Source organism: Mesocricetus auratus, unplaced genomic scaffold (assembly GCF_017639785.1).
Source record: "Mesocricetus auratus isolate SY011 unplaced genomic scaffold, BCM_Maur_2.0 Super-Scaffold_100006, whole genome shotgun sequence".
In the NCBI taxonomy this organism is placed as follows: Eukaryota; Metazoa; Chordata; class Mammalia; order Rodentia; family Cricetidae; genus Mesocricetus; species Mesocricetus auratus.
In genome coordinates this window covers 23,514,817-23,531,009 of record NW_024429190.1, presented here as the reverse complement: position 1 = coordinate 23,531,009, position 16,193 = coordinate 23,514,817, and the positions used below count along the sequence as shown (strand labels likewise).

The 16,193-nt window shown below is 42.6% G+C and overlaps 1 protein-coding gene and 1 long non-coding RNA gene across 5 annotated transcripts in view; one reads left to right on the top strand and one right to left on the bottom strand.

Annotated features, from left to right (window-relative positions):
• Nucleotides 1-16,193, bottom strand: part of Cc2d2a (coiled-coil and C2 domain containing 2A) — a 71,765-nt gene that overhangs the window by 36,819 nt on the left and 18,753 nt on the right. For 3 of the 4 annotated variants that reach the window (XM_040747039.1, XM_040747037.1, XM_005068811.4), the window contains 7 exons: nucleotides 15,304-15,405; nucleotides 14,245-14,415; nucleotides 13,018-13,180; nucleotides 10,434-10,570; nucleotides 9,633-9,764; nucleotides 5,696-5,905; nucleotides 4,371-4,477 (listed from right to left, as the gene is read on the bottom strand). In XM_040747039.1, the coding sequence (XP_040602973.1) occupies nucleotides 4,371-4,477; nucleotides 5,696-5,905; nucleotides 9,633-9,764; nucleotides 10,434-10,570; nucleotides 13,018-13,180; nucleotides 14,245-14,415; nucleotides 15,304-15,405 (1,022 nt within the window). The remainder of the gene's footprint in view (nucleotides 1-4,370; nucleotides 4,478-5,695; nucleotides 5,906-9,632; nucleotides 9,765-10,433; nucleotides 10,571-13,017; nucleotides 13,181-14,244; nucleotides 14,416-15,303; nucleotides 15,406-16,193) is intronic. The other variant, XM_040747040.1, reaches the window with a different exon arrangement.
• On the top strand, nucleotides 5,785-15,940 carry LOC121140811. Its single transcript, XR_005877736.1, has 4 exons — nucleotides 5,785-5,924; nucleotides 12,568-12,661; nucleotides 13,064-13,299; nucleotides 13,404-15,940. It is a non-coding gene; the product is annotated as an uncharacterized LOC121140811 (long non-coding RNA).

Below are 16,193 nucleotides of genomic sequence, written 5' to 3'. Positions count from 1 at the left end.
GACAACTGCAAGATCCAACCCTCCCTTCTACACGGGGCTACAAAACTGCAGCTCAGCTCTCTGCTTAACATCAACTTTCTCTTCTGCCATGGTTTCTGAGTAAATTTGGGATTCTTCACTTCTCTAATTCACTCATATGGCAAATTTTCTTGCTAAGAGTTGTAAGTATTCCTGAGAAACTTTTATTGGGAGCTGTGAAAAGAGAAAGTAATAGGATGAGATCTGTGTTTTGGAAGTTTGCTTATTTATTCTCTCTAGCTGAATCTGAAACTAAATTATCTTTTAAAATTCTTTTTCAAACTAGGCTCCCTCCAACTGACAGCTGCCTTTGTAGTTATGAAAGGAAGGGACCAGTAGGAGTAGTTGTCATGGATTAAGAATGCTGGAGTCCCAGTTGTCAGCCAAGCATTGAGGTCCCTCTGTGTCCAAACAAATCACGAGTTCTGCACAGAGATGATGCAATGCTGTTGCCTGCTTTGGAGAATTTTAGTTCTAATGAGATGAGAAGTATTTTTGGTTTCAACTGAGGAGGTGGCATTTGAAAATTCCTTTCTCTTCATGTCAGTTATTTAACCTGTTTTGGAATCTTCTAATACATCATTTAAGTCCGCTTCATGAACAGTAGCCAAATTCAGACCCCCCAAATTCAGTCTAGTATACCTTAAATCAGCTAGTAGATTAATTTAGAATTGGTGCTATGTGCCAGTCCTGGGGATACAGACATGTCTAGAAAAGGTAGTGTCTCTGTGCTCAGGCAGTTTGCAGTTTAGCTTAGGAATGGACATACAGGTGAGTGATGATACCTTGCCATAACGTGGGTGTACCTATGAGAACATCCTGAGAAGCCTAGGGAGCAAGCACTGAAGAAATTAGCATCTCCTGGCTGTGGGCAGGCCAGGGAATGATGGTTCTACTTGGAACCACTTGGGCTGTAGATACAGTATAGAGAAGTAAGGGGGTCTAGCTGCCTAGCTGTTCATCGGGTAGCGGTGGAAAGGGGGTGGCAAGGCATGATAGCTACTATCAGAGAGCCAAGACTCAGAGGTCTCTGATGTCCTGTGAAAGCAGGAGAGTGACAGCCTGCTGCGCATGCTGGCTTTGGCATTTACTAGTCGGCCTTGGACGAACTATGTCACTTCTCCATGCTCACCTGTAAAATAGGTGTGCTAACAGAGCTCACTTTGCAGGCTTTCTGGGATGATAAGTTAACACATGTGGTGTATGTGGACCCTAGCCTGGCCACCATTCCACAGAGGACTGTCATTGTTAAAGGTCTGATCTTCCTTTATCCCATTACCTGCTACTACCTTTTCTTTATTTTTTTTAAAACTGAAATATCAGTTTAGTTTACTGAGTTATGTAACACCTTCAGATTTTTTTCTGCTTCCTTTTGCAGTTCCCAACAAAACAATTTCTCAGAGATACTGAAAACATTTCCCAACAACAAAAATAATTGCCACATGAGTTAAATAAGCAAAGAATCCCAGAAGAACATTTAGTTAGAAATGGTGATAGAGCTGTGGAAGAGAGAAGGGTGATTGTTGAGTCAGGCACGGGGTAGTACATCTGCATCTTGCATAGGTGAGCAGGTCTGCAGTGTGGACAGGGTACCCAGCACTGAGAAGACTTTCAGAGCCACTGGCCTCTATGTGACAGGATGCCTTTTAGGAGAGAATGCAGGTTTTAAATGGCTAAGACAACAGCACCTGAGACATTTTGCAGTTTCATTAGCTAGGCGGAGGAAGTAGAATGGACCAAGGACAGTAAGAAGGACAACTATATCATCACTGAAGAGATTTCTAAATAGGCAATGTATGTGGGACTGAGCATCAGTTTCGATGAGCTGAGAGAGCTGCAGAGGTCTCAGGGGCTGGCTGCAGTAAAATCTGCCTCAGAGGCAGGGTGAGTGAGTGAAGGACAGGGTAACAAGTAGAGATGGTATGGATGTTTGGTCATAGATGGATGGAACCTGTAGTCCTTGAATTATTATTCACTCAAGAGGGCGGACATCTAATGTGAAGCCCCGGTAGAGACTTCCCTGCAACACATGGCATCCATGATTCATGCCTTAGCAAAATATGGCATCCATGATCCGGGCCTTATACTTTCTGACACTTGTTTAGGGGGTCATCAACAAAGTCACAACATTGCTTTAAAAAGTCATGTAGGAAAATGTTTCAAATTGGTGTCATTCATTCCAGGTCAAGTGTACCAACCCAGGGCTCAGCAGATGTCAGGCTGGGAAGTCACAGGGGAGTTAGAGATGACCAGCTGGTTTCAGGGGGTTAAGGAAAGGGCCCACGCAATACGCTATCCTAGAATAGGCCATCTACACAAGGTTAGTTAGTGAAAACTCAAGGAGGGCCTGAACCCCTTCTTTTACTGCACCATTTATGCTGATACTCAGAAGTTTTCATCTCTAATGGCTGTGGGGTAACTCTAGTGGCTGTGGCTGGGAGTCTGCCTCACACAAAAGTCAGCTGTTTTTCAGAGTAATTTATTGTACAGTTCTGGGAAAACCATGATTGTTTTGAAGACAGCTTTATCATGTTTCTCCTAAGCTTTCTCTTCCCCACCCCTCCATATGTCTGTCTCCTTCCTCTTCTTTTTCTCCCTCCTCTTTCTCCATTTCTGTTTCTCTCAAGCCTGTCACTGTCTTCATACTCACTCTACACTAAAACTAAAATGATTCTCATGTAGAAGCTATGATGTTTTAAATACAGTAAGTTTTAGAAGAATCTATATGCCTGTATCTTCAGCATTTGACAGGCTGAGGCAGGAGGACTGCCACAATTTTGAGACCAGGCATGTCTATATAATGAGTAAGGCTTTGCCAAACACCCAACATAGCTATAACAATAATACTTTCCATTTTAAGCATACTTTTCATTCTTTTCCAGTATATAAACTGTACTAATTCCCACTTTGCGAGAAGAATTTCCAATTCATGCCTAGATTGGAGAAAGAAAAACATACATTGAAACTCTAAGATTTATTATTTTCTATTCTAAGAATTTGTTCTGTAGAAATACCCACACACTAATACACAGATTTAGGGATTTTAACTATTGCACAATTTAAATATTATCTGAGTGATGCCTGCCACTGGAGACTTCACACTCTGCAGTGTATCTATTATAATAAATGGTGGCCTTAGTACAATAGAGGCTTAGATGTGCAGCGAGAGGGAAAGGGTGAAGATGCAGGGTACATAGAAAAATTGGGTGAGAGATAGAATATTCAAGGATTCTCAAACAATAAAACACGTGCACACAGACACCCATGTGTAAACACCCACAGAACCATCAAGAAACTACTCGCCAGGCCTTTCTCTGAGTGGATAGGAATTTCATATCCTGTATTTCCTCATTTAGAATCAATATTTAGGGCTTTATGTTTTGGATTTTAAAATTACGAATAAGTCAAAGGAACAGAAAAATATAGATAATGAACATGATGCTGCCCACTGATACTGCATCTCAGCTATTCACGATATTTTTTTAATGAAATGTTATGATTACAACTGAAGATGCTCTCTTCAACCTTACATCCTCCCCACCCTCTGAACAAAGAATGGGGTGTGTACCTGTCTGCAGTTCAGATGTATTACCCATGACAAGTGAGTATTGTTCATGTGCTCTTACTGCTTTGTGAACCACACCATACAGAAAACAGCTGGTGGGGCTATCATTCCATGCTGTTTTGCAGATTCGCCCATGTGGGAGCCTGCTATCAGGCTCATCCATATTAAACTGTAGGGCAGATGTCTGTGTCTGCACAGATGTGATCCTGGTGGCATTGGGTTATTTCTAAATCTCACTTTTGTGAATGAAGCTGCATGCATCCTGGCATATGTCTCACTGTGACATAGGCATGTGGCTCCCTAGAGCACACACTCATGAAACTTTGGATTCCAGCTGGTGGGCACCTTTTTGTGCTAGACCTATTTTATAATTTCACATACATACACTTTTTATTCTTACCCCCTTTACTTCCCTACCTCCACTGTCCACTCTGTACCCTTCCCACAAATCATGTTTGTGACTATGTGAGATCAACCAGGGCCATCGGTGTGACTGTGGGATTGGAGCTATCTGTTGGAGCCTGGTGGCTTCATCTGTGGGCACACAACCAGAGACAGTGATTCCTTCCTCTCCCAGAATCTATATATAGCCAACAGTTCAGACTGCTAAACTTTCTTCAATCCTTGCTCCTTTGAATTCTACATTTATATATTAGATCACTACTATCATTGTTTCATTTGGCAGAAATCCACATGAATTGCATGCATTTTTTAAAAAGTCTGTAAATATGAACTGTAAATACACATCTAATGGTGAACAAGGGGAGTCCTTGAAACCTTTACTCACCGAATTTCCGATTTATATTCATTGATGGTTTTCTGGGTTGTGTCGAGAGACTGATGAGGTTTCTCTGGGTTAAGTCCGGTCTGAACAGCTTTTCTTAATGCTTGAAGCTTAATAAGATAGGGGCAGAAGTTTTATGTTGGAAACCCTGTAATCCTGAGGGATGGTGAGAGCACTTCTGTGTGGACTCAAGGCTCCACCGAAACCCCAAAACCAACTCTCACAAAGAATCACTGCATGTTTTTTATGAATCTGGAATTCTATGGGACAGTGTTTATCCATCTTTGCTCTGGACCCAGATAATTCAGATGTTCATTAGAAATGTTACTGAGTGTCTCAGAAACACATTTCTTTTCAGAGATAACACTGGGCTATTCTTAATGCACAATAGTATTCTTTTGATAAGAAGAAATCACAATGCTAGAGGTGGTATTATAGGGTAGCTTGTTACACAGACCTAAGATCGGGGTAGGAGTCTAAAATTCTCTGAAGCCATAATTGCCAGTTGAAGTCCCATGCGATAGTCTCACACTAATAATCCAAAGGGTAGCCATTCCTCTGCACCAGCTGAAGCAGCTGGCCTGTTTTGAGTGCTACACTGTGGTGACACCTACATAAAAATGAGAATGTTTCTGAGGACAGACATATTCTCAAAGCATCAACAGTCTCAGGATCCAAGATCACTTCATCAAGTAATAACTGTGAATCTCAGGGTGTGCCCTCCTCATTGGTGGATTCACTGGTAGCACACACAAACCTTCCTCTTTAAGGCAAATGTGTGCTGCAGAATTTGGGCTCCTTGACTGTATACCATCCATGCTCTCCTATAATACTTAATCCCAATTTTGATAAGCTCTGGAATCATGTGTTGGCATCTGGGCATGTGTGTGAGGGATTCTCTTGATGGAGCTAATTGGGATGGGAAGACCCACCTACTGTGGGCAACACCATTCCTTAGGCAGAGATCCTGGACCATATAAAATGGAGAAATAGCTGAGCACTAGCCAGTATGCATTTGTTACTCTCTGTTCTGGATAACAGATACGATGAGTTGCTTCAAGCTTCTGCTACCTTAACTTCCTTACTGTATCTTGAACTGAGTCCAAATTAGCCCTTTCTTCTTCAAGTTGCTTTTGTCTGGGCATTTTATCACAGCAACAGGAAGTAAAAAGACACCTTCCTTTTGTCTCTAGGTAGGACGGTGTCATACATCCTGGACAAGGAGAACATGTGAAATAGGGACAGAAACATTTGATTTTAGAAGTATCCTCACTAGATTATTCAGAGTAAGCTGCCCCATTGACAAGAAGCATGGAAAACACAAGTACCTTATCTGTGAGAAATTTTGTTTTGTTTCTTTGCTGTCTTGCAAGGTACTGGTCATACAACTGCGCCAGCTTGGATGCCAAAACATGCTCTCGGCTAAAACAGGGATGGTGAGAGAAGATTAACCCCAAAATATCGATGTCTAGTTGGAAATTTCCCGGAGGGTCTCCAGATCCAATCATATGCTGTTTACTGTGGACATACTTCACCGCCTGCCAAAGAGAGCAAATGGTAAGTTCAAAGCACAGTACACTCTTGTCCTTGAAGGAAAGGCCATCAGATACAAACTATGGATCTTTTTCATGTGGACTTCCCTGTTTCTTGAAATCTTGGGTTCTGCAGCTGATGACCTTGAAAATATTTTCTAATGTGAGAAGTGTAGGGTCCATTGCTAACCAATCATCATTGGCTTATTGGAACACCAATGCCCCTTCTCTTGTAACTAAGACTTTAAGAGTTATAGCCATGTAAAATAATATAGGAAGAGGGGTGGGGGGACGCTGAGCCCACTGTACAGAAAACAGCCAGGGAATTCCTTGGTGTATAGTGAATCAGATTAGACTGTTTTCCTTCTAGAACCTCTCCAAGATATTTCCCACCAATCACCACTGGTTATTGAAGCTGGTGAGCATCCAGCTTATACTCTCTTTGGTTAGTGACAGACTGCCGCCAGGGCGTACTTCTTTCAGAAAGAGTACCCAGTGCTTTCTGCAGAGGTGAGCTCTGGTTTCTTCACTGTTGTTGAATAAATGAGGTGATGCATTTGAGGGTCTTGGGAGTATGTCTAGCAATTGACAAATTAAATCAATTAAGTCTCCCTTAGCTTCTTGTTTCTGCAGGTGAAGATATGCAGCCTCAGAGACATTATGGTTTCTAGAAACTCTTAAAGCAAGTTAGTGAAGTTAGCATCCCACCATGGACACATCAGCCCTTTATGTGGTACAGTTAATATACAAACCACAACAGAAAACAGGCAAAAGGCAGGGGATGGGGTCTTCCTCTCTAGTAGGAAGAGAAGTGGCATCTTTGAGATTCAGTTCTACTACGTGTGTGGATACTTTCCAAACTTGGTTGGACTGAACCTGAACTTACGGCAGGAACCACCAGCAGTTATTAGAACAGAGGCTAATGTAGATTTGGGAAATAAAGTGTATTTTGAAAGGTACTAAGCTAATATACTTCTTTTCAAGATTATGATATTTTAAGACACATAATCATTTTTTTTGGTTGTTTACGAGACAGGGTTTCTCTGTATTGTTTTGGAGGCTGTCGGTCCAGCCCAGCCTCGAACTCACAGCGATCCGCCTGTCTCTGCCTCCCGAGTGCTGGGATTAAAGGCGTGCGCCACCACTGCCCGGCAACACATAATCATTTTTATAAGGATGTTAAAAATAAAAGGTCTGATGAAAGAAGGAAGGGGACTAGGTGGGAGAAGAAGGGGCTTTCAGGAGTGGGATAAGACAGTGTAACTGGGATAAATATGAACACAGTGCATTGCTCGCATGTTTGAAATTGTCAAAAATAAATAAGGTTTAGAGGGCTTCTCACTAAAGATACACGAATGTCATTTTAAAGGAGAATCTAGATGTTTTAGAGTTAAATAAGGACACGCTATATTAAGTCTCATAAGAAGCCACAAATCTTAAACGTACACCATAGCCTGCTCATCTAGGAAAAAAGTGTAGAATTGCCTGGGTAAAATGAAATAGACTTATATATTATTTCTTTGAATTCCAATACAAAGAAGCAAGAACACAATAATCTTACCAGCAAATGAAGCCTCATATGAGCATGCTTCACCAGAAGTGCAAATATAGGAATTTATAACTGCAGAGTCAGAGACTCCACTAAACAAATGAGACATGTTTCTACGCACACAACTCATATCACACAGACACACAGCACATACACAACAAACATGCATACACTTACACACAGAGATACACAAGATGCAGCACACATACACATACACACAGAAGCAGCACCCACACAGCGTAAAGATCCCTTGTCTTAGTCAACTATGGAATAACATTACAACTGTGCTCTAATGCCAGAATCCCCTCTTCTGCACATTCCAAGCCTGTCAGGCAAGGGCTTTCTTTCCCTCTAAATCGGCTGCTGCTTGATGCTGGGTTTCACTGGATCTCAGACACCCATGAATCTTTGTTGAATAAAGAGGATGATGCATGCAAAGTACTGCAAGGCTCTACGTGATTGACAGTTGGCATCTAAACATTTCTCCTCAGTCAACCATTTCTACAGATGAAGATACAGAGACCCAGAGACACACAGCAGTTTGCCCAAGGTCCCAAAGCAAGTTCAGGATAGAGCTGGGATGAGTCCAATGCTTCTGGCCCGAATCTGGCATCCCTGAGACATTAAATGCAGAGAGTACTGATCCTGTTGCCCACAGGCAATACAGGATAGGGGCATCAGTTCTGCCTTGAGGTTTTACAACATTCATTTAGCCTCATAACTTTCAAATAAATTTTCCAGTTAACACAAATAGCTTCTAAAGCTCCTTCCTGCAAAACAATTGAGCGACTATTCTTAGAACAATACCTCCTGACCAGTCAGTGTCTGCTGCATTAACAATCTACTAACCTGGAGAAATACACGGAACCGAGAAGTGGCAATTAAATTCACATAGTCTTATGACCACTAAGAAAACCTGAATTAATTAAAGTAAATTCACTATAGTAAGACATGCACAACTAAATGTCAATCACAGAGTGATGGGAGTTCCCTCTCTGGTGCTAGTTCTGTCTCGCTGTTCCCTCTCCATGGGAGTTTCCAGAGTTATAGCCACTCAGGGTGTGGCTCTCAGGTTCCAGCCTGTATTCTCGGGAGGAGTAGGGGCCTGTGTAGAGTGTTGTTATGGACTTGCAATGTTGCCCGGGGCACCTTTACCACTCATTCCTTTCCCAATTTGGGATGAGCTCATGTTCCAGTAACCCCTGCTGATCTCTCTGCTTTAGTTCAGCCATTCGGAATCCCTAACCCTCACTGTATTAGGAAGAAAGAATCTTGGATCTTGTCTTCTTCCATCTGCTATATTTCTTATAGACTGAGAGTTATCATGAAAGAAATAGCAACAATTTCCACTAAGGAGAGAGTATTTTCAGAGTGTATTTCAAGTTGTGAAGTTGACACAATTCTTCATTTGAAAACTAAAGAGCAAGGCTCTAAGAAGAGATGTTAGTGGGTAATCTGCTGGTATTCTAAGTAGAAGCTAAAAAAAAGAAATTAAAATATATTATATATGTATATATAGTACATTGACAGAATTAAAAATAAGTTTCTATATAGTCCTGAGAAAATAATAACAAAGTCCAAGTGCACAGCCTCAGGTAGATCCCAGATCTTTCCTTCCTGGTCTTTCTGGAGACCATCCTCATTTTCCTTTTCAAGGACCAAGCCATACCACCTGGACTATGAGCTGGGTGGGATTCATTTACAATGGACTGGCATTTGTCCTTAGTACTGCTAGAGTGAGATGTGGGGAAAGTATCACCCCTTTTCTCTGGATCTGTCTAGCTAGGCCATGAAGGGCCATTGTTCCCACTCCACCTCGAAACATGGGGAATCCTATTCTGTCTACCAAAGACAAGAAGCAGAGGAAAGAGGGCGGGAGAGACTCTCCCAGCACCCAGACCAAGTCCCAGTCTTTGGCTCTGTTTCCTAAACTACCTCCTTCAATTTTATAATTCAGCAGCTACCTTGATTATGCAAATAAAGATAATCACAGAGCCCTTCCTAGTCAGGACACTCATGCCTGTGTGAGTTAGGATCAGGTGGGCAGACTTAGACTCACTTATACAATTGCTGCTTGGGCTTCCTGTGTGAGGTGATGACTTATTTTAAAAAACCTAAGGGGAATGTTGGGTAACTTCAGTTTCACGCATTAACAAGGGGTTAAACCAAAGAGGGCATGCATACCTTCTTGTACAAAGTCTCCAATTCAGCCTTGGTGCTTTGCTCCTGTGTGGACAGCGATGGCCTTGAGGGAAATGGCTTGATGGGGCTGGGCAATGCTAGGATTCTGCCGTCATCTCCAAACCACTTCCTCCCCTGTGGGTAAGCAGAGAGAATTACTATATTCCTTTATATTTGGGTAGAAAACATCTTGTGAAACATTTGTATACAATTTTTATTTCAGTTATGTATTTCATGTGTCACCTTGGACCCTAAAAGAACTCTAAAAAGTTTTTGTTGTCTATGAAATTGATTCTTTACTAAGACCCCCCCCACAATTAAGTTACATTTAAGACAAGTAAATTGGTCAGGCATAGTGATACATGTCTTTAATTCTAGTACTCAGGAGGCAGAGGCAGGACAAGGATTTTGAGACCAGCCTGGTCTGCAGAGAGAATTTCAGGACAGCCAAGGTTACACAGAGAAACCCTGTCTCAAAAAACCAAGGGGGGAAAAACAAGCAATTGAATGCTTAACAAGAATCTTATGTTCTCTTTGTTCAAGATTTAAGGGGAAAAGTCCAGAATTGAGATCATTTTCTATGCTGACGATTAAAAACTTTTGGGACTTGGGAAAATGTCGGCAGAGATGTGCTCTGAGCAGTGGAGAGGTGGTGTTGTTTTGAGGGAGGGGTGTCTCAGAATGTACTGAAAGACAAAGGAAAAAACAAAACCAGAAAGAACGAGTTTCTCTTGACAAACACTACAGAGGAAGAGTCCAGCAGATGGTTCCAGGTGCCAGGCCCCTCTGGGGATCCCCACTCACAGGCTCCTGTATCAGCAATCTGTTCTCCATGATGTTCTCATTGGTGCGTGCCACCTCTGGCCTTGCCCCGATGTAGAGACCTTCATCTTCCAGGAATCTAGGCTGCACATTCTCAGGAAGCTTCTTATAGGTCGGCACTAGGTAGTTCACGAAGAAACACAACAGACATGAGCGCCAGCCTCACCCTATGAACTGCCATTTGGGGAATTGCAGTAGGTGTCAGAGATTTCACTTATAGAAAAAAACACATTTTTGAAATTAATTTCTAGAAGCAGAACCAAGGAAAAGATGAATGTGTTCATTTGCAATATCATATAGACTTGTGTACTTAAGACACGGCACCTAAGTGATTCAGGACCAGGCTTGGCAGTGGGGTGTTCTGGGAAGAACATATTTTCAGAGCCAAGGGCTAGGGTATGGGAGTTTGAGTTATTGATTTTTTAGCCTGGTAAGTTTAGGCCAGACACTTGGAGCTCTTTTCTTTTGTGTAAGAACTAACAGTTTTTTTCCTTTACTGGGTTCCTGGGAGGATTAGATAATGTCAAATACAAGGAAATGCTTTGCAAACTGAAAATATTATGACCTCACGACCTGGGAATGCAGTCAGTGTAGATATTGGGGCCGACTTGTGCAAGGACCTGGGGATGACGGCCAGCACTGAAAACGAGAAGTCTCTCTGGGTGAAGTGATAGTGACCTGGATTATCGGTGCACCCTGTCTTTCTTTTTCATTCATAAAAATCAGATTTTCGAGGAGAGCCTCCTAGTGACAGATGCTCGTGTGACTCAGGGCCCCAGGCCAGGATGATGCTGTGTGGAGTCATTTAGGTGTCAGTGGAAGCGAAAGGCAGCGACAGGAGGCAAGGTCGATAGGATTCTACTAGAGAGTGACATCTGATGACGAGACACGGGGTTGACAGAGACGTTGGGAGGGGAGGCATGAACTCAAGATACAAGAAGGAGTCTGCAGACACCTTGCCACCGTAATGTTGGGAGGTAGATGTGCTCTGCAGGAGGGTTCACCCTGCAAGGGAAGGGCACGTGCAGCCAGTCACATGGACGTTTTACCCACAGCCATATGAGATTACAGTGAAACTCAAAGCATTCCCTTACAGACATCCTTGCACTTAGCCTTGAGTCCCTACAATACCAGCACGTTGACATGCCAGCACGTTGACATGCTATGCAGGTCTTCCTTAGGAGCCATGGGCTATACAAGACAACCCAGATGGACATGAGACTATAGCACCTGGTTTTCATAAGTACACAGAGTGATGTTCACAACCATAAATTCACCGAGTAACCTTTCTCAGAATGCATCCTCACCCTTCAGCCAGGTATCACTGTACTCAAGGCTGTGCATAGTTGGAAACAAACAGAATGCCATGGTGCAGACGATGGGGCACAGGGTAGCAGGGAAGAACAAGGGGACTATTCAGATCATAGGAAGGAGTTTGGGGCTCTGTGCTGGGGAAAGACTCTAGCAGAGTTGAGATCCGTCAAGGCTGTGGGGCTCACTGCAGCAGAATGGACTAGATAAGACAGAAGGAAAGGTAGGATAGAATGGCTGTGGGGCCAGGATGAAACCCAAGAGTTGTATTTACAGAGCTCATAATTATCTCACTCTGAATGACAGTAAGTACCTGACCATGCTGTCTTCCTTTGTGTGGCCAACTGTATTTCCTATATATTCCAGTTCCCCCAAACCAGAAATACCCACTTCTGGAAAATACCCCTCTGGTCCTCTGAAAATATGGGGAAAGCTTATTTATCATTATTCATTCATCTAAAACATTTGTTCATTCAATTAAACATTCACTCATACTAAAAAGCCAGGTTGGCACTAATCTGGTAGCATCTGAAAGTTTTTGTTAAAGTAGTTTTCATTGTTCACCCAATATATGTATCCTTATTTATCATGGATATACTGCTGTGCTAGCAAAAGTCAATTAGGAAATGTGCTTTTCCTGCACACCTGGGGTAAGCACATGTTCCTTTAAAACCCAGGGTTGTCTACAATAGCAACAGCACCAGGACAGAGCTATGGGATTTGGTCATCGCCATTCACCCATATCATCTCCTCCGTGATGCACCAAGTCATATTCCATGTGATTTTTATTTCTTCCTTCCTTCAGCCAAGGCATCTGGGAATAAGGGAGTCTGCTCCTGGCTGAAGTCTGTTCTCCTACTCTTCCTTGGCCACAGAGCAGGCGTGTTATGTGTGCTCAGGTGAGTGTGAATGTGTGTGCATTACGTTTTTGAGATGGGATGGAATGGCTTCTGGAACCTAGAGCTCATCTGGCCAGCCACCTCCTGGGATCCAACTATTTGCACTTCCCAGCATTGGGATTATGGGCAGGTGTTACGGCACTTGGCTTTTTACATGGATGCCAAGGATCCAAACCCAGGTTGCCAAGCACTTTATCCACTGAGATATCACCCCAGCCTCCAAAGGTGGCTCTTAATTAGTAAATTGTATTCAAACCTAGAATCGGCTCTGGAAATAGTGGTCTTTTTGGCAGGCATATTTCATTTTCAGTCAAATGACAGTGTCCAAGCTAAGGACGGAAAGAAGGAATGAGTACCTGTCAGCCGACTAGGTGTGAAGAGGATTTCTTTTTCCTTCTGCAGCTGAATGTGGGAACTTTCATACTCTGCGGCTCTGACTACCACGAAGTCATGGGCTGTGGGATCTAAGCCCAACAGTAAGTCCTCAGCATCCTTACCATTAAGCAACTCTTCTTCCTCCTACACAACATTGAAACATAACAAGAAAAAGTTACATCAAGATTCTCAGCAGACTTGGGAGAAGAATTACTAATACTGAACCCATGAAAATTAATGATTTTCCAGGCTGAGGGAGATAGGTAAGCGGGAAAAGGTGCTTACTATAAAAATCATGAGGACTGAGTTCAAGTCCCTAGAGCCCACATGAAAGCTAGGTGTGTAATGAGAGCATCTATAATTGCAGGACTCCCCCAGGGAGATGGGATGCATGGACCGAAGCCCCAAAGGTTCACTGACCAGCTAGCCTGTCACAGACAGTGGACAGACAACATGGATCCTGTCTCAAGAAAGGTGGAAGATGATGGGAGACACCTGAAGGCTACTGACCTACACACAAGGACTGTGGCAATACCAACCCACATTTACACACATGAACACAAACACACACACTATATCCCTTTTGCTTCTTTTCAGATGAAGGTGTCCTTTCATATTTCACAGGTGGATTTTCATTGATGACTTTTTGCTATTCCACCCACCTGGAAAACTGTACGCCAGAAGAAGCCAACTCAGAAGTGGTAACCCCAAAAACAGTAATCCTAAAATCAAATGGCTCACAGCCTTTGAAGAAGCTTATTTGATAACATTTATGTAAAGAACCCAGGCTCAGAGTTATATAGCAGAATTTATACTTAGGAGTGATAGTTGGCACAAAAACTTAACTCTCTTGTAATGCTGTGGGAAAGAGGCAGGTCTGTAGCATTTGCCTTCTGGAGCCAAGTACTCTGAGTGAAATTCAGAGTAACCATGGTACGAAGTCTAGCAAGAAAACCCTCAAACAATGTTACTTCGTTTCTTCCCTCCAAAGAAAAGACAGACAGATTTAATCAAGGCCTTTGCTACCCAGTCTGTGTCAAGGGCTACAGGAAGTCATTTGAGATCAATTCTCATTGAACAGTTGTTCTTCTGTTGCCAGCCAAGGCACAGGTGAGCTGTCCTGTGGGGTGGTGTAGTCTCCTCAGGCCCTTTCCTCTCTCCTCTGTCTTCCTAGTCTCCCCCCTCACCACCATCACTGTATCAGATACCGTTTTCTTTGTTCTCTCTTGTGCACATGCTCCTTCTCCTTCTTGGTCCTCAGGATGAGCCCTGTCTCCGCCTTTTACTTGTGTTTTCCCCTCTGGTTCCTCTGGTTCAGGATCAAAGTTGAAGGTAAAGAAATTATAGGCTTCTTCTGCAGTGGGGAAGCCAGGAGGGGGCTGCAGAGAAACGGACAGAAAGCAGCTTAGATGGGGAAACTGAATGAACCCCACGCAATTAACTGACAGCTGGCTTGATGCTATTGCAGCTCATGGGGGCCTGTTGACTGTATTGTCTTCGCTGAAGATGAACTGAATTGCAGGTCACAAATTGTAACCAGTGCACAGGCAGCTGCTGAGTATTTAAAATAAGTAACCATAGTTACTTTTAAAAATATTATTTTATGTGTGTGAGTGTTTTGGCTGCATGTATGTGCACCATGTGCATGCAGTGCCCACAGAGACCAGAAGAGGGCATCCGATTTCTTAGAGCTGGAGTAACGTAAGTGTGAGTGGTTATGTGGGTACCAGAAACTGAATCTGGATCTTCTAGAAGAGCAGCCAGTGTTCTCAGTAGTTGAGCTATCTTTCCCCAGCTCTACTTAAAAAAGAGAGAACAATTATATTTCAGTAAGCATAAAAATATAGCATTTACAAAAGTGAGAGCTACAGGAAAAATTATTAAGGTGTCACACACATATTCATTGGTCTATGGACCAATGCAAAGATAGTTTTGTTTAATAATGAGAAGTATAGGATCTCTTCATCCTTTTAACAAGTGACAGTTATTATTGTTTTAGGTTTTGAGTTGGTACCCTCATTCCTTCCCCATCATGAAAGTTGGGGAACAACCTCTCAGCATTATCATTCCCTGTCCTCCTCCCTCCCCACAATGAGTCAGAATTCTAATCTTGCTTCCAGAACTTTAAAAGTAGAAATCCATTCTCCCCCCTCCCAGCTGTAACACACAGCATGACAAGAGGGGTCAGCTGTACAGATATACATCTGTGCTTAGATATTTTTTGAAAAACAGAAACAAACATCACTTTTAAAGACAGAGTTTCTAACCTGGGGTTTTGACTTGATTTTTTGTGCAGAATCACGGAGCTTAAATCTTGAATGACTCTGGGAGTCATCTTCTTGTTGAGTCCTTCCTACCTCTTTACTTGCCTTTGTAAAGGGGTAAAACGACAGAAATGAAGGTTATTCTAAGTTTTCTAAATTGAAGGTTAGTCTTTGTGCTGGCTTAGTTGTCACCTTGACAGATCCTGTAATCAGTCACCTGGGAGAGAGTTGTTTTAATGATTTACAGAGTCTAGATCAGATTGGCACCTGGACATGTGTGTGTGTGTGTGTGTGTGTGTGTGTGTGTGTGTGTGTGTGTGTGTGTAGGGATGGGGTGTCTTGATTGTTGTAGGAAGACAGAGTCCATTGTGGACAGCACAATGCCCTAGGCAGGGAGTCTTGAACTATATAAGAGTGATGAAGGTTAGCTGAGTATAACAGCAAACAAGCAAGCGTGGAGCTGTGCATTTATTCTTTATTTTTCATTGTGAATCTGATGTTCTAAGCTCCTGCCTTCACTTCTCCACAATGATGGATTATGACTTAGAATTATAAGCTAAATAAGCTCTTTCTCCCTGAAGTTGCTTTTTGTCAGAGATTTTATCACAGCATCAGAAAGGAAACCAGAGTGGTCCTCTAACAGCTTGTCTTCTGGTCTTTGAATATCTTAGATATCTTGTCACTCTACAGGGTGCTGTGTGTACAGACTTCAGATATAGCCAAAGGTGGGGAGGCTGGATGTTTTCTTACTTATCTCTGATCTGTTAAGACTAAACAAATTAAAAAAACAACAGCAACTTTACACTTAATGGGCTCCAAATGAACAGGCTTGTTTTATTCTGTAGATCTACAAATCACTAATTTCACAGAAGATCATTTCCCGTCTCTAAAGA